At 36.1% G+C, this 6,649-nt stretch overlaps 1 protein-coding gene across 1 annotated transcript; it reads left to right on the top strand.

Annotated features, from left to right (window-relative positions):
• Window positions 1-988: 988 nt before the first annotated feature.
• On the top strand, window positions 989-6,434 carry LOC131004411 (probable zinc metalloprotease EGY1, chloroplastic). The gene is made up of 10 exons (XM_057931096.1): window positions 989-1,544; window positions 2,647-3,102; window positions 3,238-3,378; window positions 3,468-3,569; window positions 4,254-4,468; window positions 4,767-4,817; window positions 4,889-4,958; window positions 5,583-5,651; window positions 5,975-6,025; window positions 6,152-6,434. The coding sequence occupies exons 1-10, from the start codon at window positions 1,206-1,208 to the stop codon at window positions 6,308-6,310; spliced, it is 1,653 nt and encodes a 550-aa protein (XP_057787079.1). The 5' UTR covers window positions 989-1,205; the 3' UTR covers window positions 6,311-6,434.
• The last annotated feature ends 215 nt before the right edge of the window (window positions 6,435-6,649 follow it).

The raw sequence follows: 6,649 nt of genomic DNA, 5'->3' as shown, positions 1-6,649 counted from the left end.
ATCTCCCTCCCTTAGGACAATATTTCTTGGACGAAACGAAAGAAACAATATAAATGCCCATAATTATGTGAGCCGGACAGAATTATAATTGGGCCAATCTATTATCCGGCCCATTATCATGAAAATATAACAATAGTTTTCTATATCCTAAACAAATAATCTACATGAGAAAAATACATCGTTTGAAAACCCAATATACTACGACACTAAAGTCCACCAATGTATGTTCCTGTGAGTAAGTGACTAAAATATTTATATTTTGTCTGTCAAAAAAATATTTATATTTTGAGTGAAAATTTGTTTTTTTAATTATCATCCCGTATCATAATCACTATATTAATAAATGACTCAGGCATATATTATATACGTATACAAATGACGAGGATTTTGTTGATTTGGACTAAAATTAAAATAAAATACTAATGGACTTTTGTTGGTTTAATTTTCAATTTGAGCTTTTAAAATTAGTTTGGCCTTTTGTTAAACATTAAAATGATCCATATAATTATTTAATTATTTTAATTTTTAATTTCCTTAACTACTTTAATTTTAATAATTTAAATCAATGTAATATTAATTTAGAAAATATATTTATTTAAATTGTTATCATTCAAATTAAATTAATATAATGTAAATTAATACAATTAAATGAAAAAAAGTTAAAATCAAATTTAAGGCCTTGACTCATAAATGATCCTGGAGCATGGATAAATCAGTAAGTGACTCAACTAACATGAATTCTCTTCGGAACTTATTGTGTCAACTTCCAAAGAATATATACAAAAATTTAGATACAATTGGGTGTACCGTACAATTGAATTGACTCATATCTAGAACAGTGTTATTTACACGGTTCAGATCAAGGTATGGATCAGGGTATGAATATGGGTGCAATTCTATTGTATGATACACTCGGTTATACCCAAAATCACATTAAAAATTTATAAGCTATTTCAAGGAGATTAAAGAAAGAAAAAAAAGAAAAAAAGAAAACGAGGTAGTAAGATAACACAGAGATATTTTGAAATGGCGGAAGAGATATGCTTCGTCACATGCTTACAAAAACCTCACATAAATCCGTCATAGTTCTCTTTTTTTTCCTATCCTTTATACAAATATATAATTTTGTCGCAATTTATCTGAAAGAAATCAGAATAGACACACGCCCACACGCAGACACTTAAGCTGTAGTTAATTTCATTGAAATGGGGACATTATCCAGCTTTAGTTTCAGTCTAATCTCTCCGAATGGGGGTAATTTCAGAGATAAATTTCAGAACAATCGCACCAAATGTTTACTGTGCGGTGAGATTTTGCTGAAGAGACGACGGCGGTTGGTTGCGAGAGGGGATTTCGGGAGGTTGAATTCTGTAATTAGGTCTTGTTATAATGGTGAAAGTAATAAGAGTGATGATAGCAGTAGTAGTAGTAGCAGCAACGGTGAAAGAGAAAGCAACGAGAATTCCAATTTGGCTACGATGACGCCTGCTGAGAAGAAATCCGAGGATAATGCCGATGATCCGCCGGCTTCTGCGTCTTCGCGGGTAAGCGAATTCTTCAAAAAGTTGTGAGTCAATGTTTTTTTATTGCGAGATAGTTGCTAGCTGCTGCTGGGTAGCATAAGTTTCGTTTAAGATGGTGCGGTTTGTTCCGAGTGCGAGTTGGGATTTTACTTCGTGAATCGATTACAATTTTCAGTCATGCATGTTGAAGGAGCTAGGAACTTTAGTGTTTGGGAAAGAACTCATTGAAGATGCCACCGGAAAAATATGGAGAAAACTGGTGATAATTTTGTGGCAGCCGGGGCTACGAATGAATTGGATTCAAGTTGAGCTTTTGAGAACTTTTAGGTTCGAGCTCAAATGGTTGATGTCTCAAAATACTTTATTTGAGCTCAGTTTTAGAGATAATTAGAACGACGCCTATAAAAGTATGATGTTCTATCAAATTTGCATTGCGTTATCAATTTTTTTTAGTCATTAGGTATTGTTCTTTCTTTTTCTTTTTTCCCCTTATCAGTGCAATGGTGCAAGTTAGAATTGAAAACTGTTACTATGCTATAATACAGAAATAACATGGAATAACGCAATACATATTATTAGAATCATCATCAGTGCTACTCTTTAGCAGAGTATGAAATTATAACCATTACTTATGTTTGCTAAATTTAAATACAATTCAAGGTGATATAAATTGTGTAGAATGAGCTTGTGGTTCAGCATGCTTGTCAAGATTGAGTTTGAGTTGAGTCTCGCTCAAACTATTGCGCTAGACTCAGGAGAGATCTTGCTCCAAATTGCAACTTATTGAGTATGGGAATCACACTAGTTTGGATGACTTATATACAGATACTACAAAGAAGCTTCAGGAACAAGTAAAGCTCTGTAAAGCATGCGAGCAAATGACGTACGCTCCACTGAACTGCAAAGAACTTTAAGTTATGAACAACCATTCTAATTAAATGGTTCTGATTCAATGCATAGATATCCTTTTGGGTTTTGAACAGTGGTAATTGCAGCCTGACGGATAGGTACTGCATAATTAGGGCCTTCTTGTATGATTTCCAAACAATAACTTGTAACTAACTTTGCCAACAATTTGGAGATTAACTAAAGCCTCAACTAACTCAACTTTTGATTTGCTCAGGAACCATCATTTACACCTGCTTACAGTAATTTCCAAGTAGACTCTTTTAAATTGATGGAATTGCTGGGCCCAGAAAAGGTTGACCCTTCTGATGTAAAAGTTATCAAGGACAAGCTTTTTGGCTATTCAACCTTTTGGGTAACTAGAGAAGAGCCTTTTGGTGATTTTGGAGAAGGCATTCTTTTTCTTGGAAATCTTCGGGGAAAGAGAGAAGATGTCTTCTCAAAACTTCAGACTCAGCTGAAAGAAATAATGGGAGACAAGTACAACCTGTTCATGGTGGAGGAGCCTAATTCTGAAGAGGAAGACCCTCGGGGAGGCCCCCGCGTCAGTTTTGGCATGTTGCGCAAAGAGGTTTCAGAGCCAGGTCAAACAACACTTTGGCAATATGTGATTGCTTTTCTATTGTTTCTTTTTACTATTGGTTCCTCAGTGGAGCTCGGGATAGCATCTCAGGTATGTTTATCTACATGGGAATATTTGTTGGTTGATGGCATATGTGGATCTTCATATTATAAAATTCATAATTACTAAATATATCAACTCTCTCTGCATCAAACTTCGTAATTAGTTCTGGTTTTCACAATGAAGGTAAGTAGACTTCCTCCAGAGATAGTGAAATACTTCACAGATCCCAATGCTGTTGAACCACCAGACATGCAGCAGCTGGTTCCATTTGTGGAGTCTGCTTTGCCTCTGGCCTATGGCGTATTGGGGGTTCAGTTATTTCATGTAAGATTCTATTACTTCTTCTCCCTCCATGACTATTGAAGTCCTTTGTTTTCCTTTTTTAATTTCTACATGGAATTTATTTCCTGCAGGAAGTTGGACATTTTTTTGCTGCTTTTCCACGGAAAGTAAAATTGAGTATTCCATATTTTATTCCAAACATTACCCTTGGTAGTTTTGGTGCGATCACTCAGGTAAGGATATGTCCACAGAGAAGATCTTCTGGACATAACTGATCCAATTGATCTACAGTGCATGCACAACCTACTTATTTTCAATGTTGTCCATCTCTATCGCTTCTTTGCACAGTTGATGTCTTTTAATTTTGTATCCTCATTGATATTTTGTTGGACTTGGGTGCTTTGACTCGTGAAACATACTGCTATGACATTCAGAAGGAAGGATACCATGACATAATCATGTGATAACAGAATCTTCAAGTTCAGTAGTTACTTTGACAATGCGATGAATTATGAGTTAAAGCCCATAATGTACTTGAGAAAGCTATGAACTTCCTTAATATGACATTGCAATACCGAGTACAGTTAATTTGTCAAGAATCTAAGGAATCAGTTTTACTTTGAAACTGTCTTGAGATCTATCAAAAGATGAACCTATCAATCTGATTTCATTATGCACTTGAAATGGAAGTATGATAAAATTAGTATCAAGTACCATTAGTATCTCAATAACTTTTCCAGCGTTCTCATCATGTTCCAATTTTATTCACTTTTATGATAATATGACATCTAGCAACATTTCTCCATGAAAACTGACAATCTGAAATCTAGCAACATTTTTTCTCAGCATGCCCTCTTTCTTTTGTGTCATCTAGATGATTGTGAAATGTAGGGCTTATGTGTAGGTCTTTTCTGCAGTTCAAGTCTATTCTTCCTGATCGGAAAGCAAAAGTAGATATTTCCTTGACGGGACCATTTGCAGGAGCTGCTTTGTCTTTTTCAATGTTTTCTGTCGGGCTGCTGCTTTCATCAAACCCATCTGTGGCAGCAGGAGATATGATTCAGGTTCCAAGCATGCTCTTCCAGGGTTCTTTGCTGCTTGGGCTTATCAGCAGAGCTGTCCTAGGTTATGCGTAAGTAATAGGAGTATTTTTTAACAACCTTCTCAACTATGTAAATTTTAGTCAAACTAGAGTGCTGCAGTATGAGTCCTTAGTATGCTGACTTATACTCCTTCACAATTAGAAGAGGTATTCAATCTTATTTTTGTTTGTTTATTTTTGTGTATCTCTGTTACTGTTAGTGTAACTTTCTATATCCGAATGAAGGTCATCCGGCATGTGTTGTTTTTTTGTCACCTAGGCTATCTAGTTGAATTTTTTAGTTTCAGCCCCAAGATAAATAGTGACATTTTCTCATTTATATCAACAGGACTATGCATGCAGCAACAGTATCAATTCATCCTCTGGTGATTGCTGGCTGGTAATGTAGCTTTATGAAGTTCTAAGTTAAGTTTTGAAGAGCATGCTTAATGCTCAGCTCTGTGTTTGTAGGTGTGGGTTGACGACATCAGCCTTTAACTTGCTACCTGTTGGATGTCTCGATGGCGGAAGAGCCATGCAGGTCTTGCAGTTTTCTTATTCCCTTAGTTATGTCATTTTAGGTGCGAGATGGAGATAATGAATATTACAATCAAAATTAAGTCTAGAACACTTCACTTCAATTTCGTACCCTAGTAGTTGTTTGTGATTATACATGAAAATATTTTCTGGGTGCTGGGATGGTCTTGTATACTAGGATATTGATGACTATAGATGTCAAATACTGTTTGTTCCACATAAGGGCTTCAAATTTCCACATAAGGGCTTCAAATGGCCATATATAATCTACCAAACTTTTCAATGAACAATCTGTCAATCTCACATATGATATTTTCATAGTCAGAGTTCGCACTGTTTGGCTCTCATCTGATATGATTCCTTTAATCTGCCCATCTCTTAAATCTGTCAAATCTCGCGAAGGAGTGTTTTCTGAAGGAAGGTAGGAGAGCTCCAATATTTTCATTCTTGATCAAAAGCTCTGAGGTTAAGAATGACTTGACTTGTAAAACATCAAGGAACACACTATAACTTATTTATCAGATGGTCTCCTGATCCTACACTTGTGTCTTGAATCCGTTATCTACCAGCTGCATGTGCTTGGGAACCTTCACATCCTTATTTCACTTAATCTTGATATTTTTGTCAGGGCTCTTTTGGGAAAAACGCACTGATTGCTTCTGGTTTGGCTACATACAGTCTGCTGGGTTTGGGAGTGGTATGCTTTGTCTTAATTTGCCTTGTGAAATTTTAGCGCAGTTCATGATCTCGATCTTTGATCCTTTATTATGTGGTGCATGAGTTCCACAAACCACAATGTTTCTCATCTCAAGAGATATTTCGATCCTTTACTCACTCTTTTTTTCTGAATTTAATATTGATTTTCTGTCTGATTTCTGCAAAGCCCACACCCTCGCCTAAAAATAGATTGCCATTCTTTTGGGCGGTGATTTTTACCTATTCCTCATCTTGGAAACCTCCAATTGATGTTTTCTTATAGAAAATACTGTATCTGCAACTGAGATTTTGTTTTCCTGTCAGCTGGGGGGTCCCTTATCGCTTCCTTGGGGATTATACGTGCTGATATGTCAGGTACACACACAGTCAGAAGCATTTAATGAATACTTACAGAATTACTAAATATTTTCTTGGATGATGAACATTAATCATGTAAAGTGGTCATTGTTGGCTAACTAAGAGTGGTATCGAATGATGCAGAGGAACCCAGAAAAGCCGTGCTTGAACGATGTATCGGAGGTTGGGACTTGGCGAAAGGTGGTGTTTGCTGCTGCGATTTTTCTTGTGGTGATGACGCTTCTCCCAGTGTGGGACGAGCTAGCAGAAGAGTTAGGTATAGGCCTTGTAACGTCGTTATAGTTGCTACCACTTTGACATAGAAAACCATTTTTGCTCTGATAAGGTGGATGTTGAGCTCCTTGTATTGACATCTTGATATTCACATTCCTATATAATGTACATAAATGTACCACTACAAAATAAATGCATCAAAAAATGATGAAACTAGTCTTTATTTATCGTTGTTGAAATCAAGGGAGTGACTGTCAAGGTCCACGGTGGCAAATCACTACCTTTTTGTTCCAGGTAATGTACAAATTAATATGAACTAGTACGCTCACCCGTGCGATGCACGGAGACATAATTTTTAGTTAAATTTAAAATAGTCATCATGATTTATTAATTATGCTTAAATACAAC

This window comes from Salvia miltiorrhiza, chromosome 1 (genome assembly GCF_028751815.1).
Source record: "Salvia miltiorrhiza cultivar Shanhuang (shh) chromosome 1, IMPLAD_Smil_shh, whole genome shotgun sequence".
In the NCBI taxonomy this organism is placed as follows: domain Eukaryota; kingdom Viridiplantae; phylum Streptophyta; class Magnoliopsida; order Lamiales; family Lamiaceae; genus Salvia; species Salvia miltiorrhiza.
This window is presented reverse-complemented; position numbering and strand designations above follow the sequence as displayed.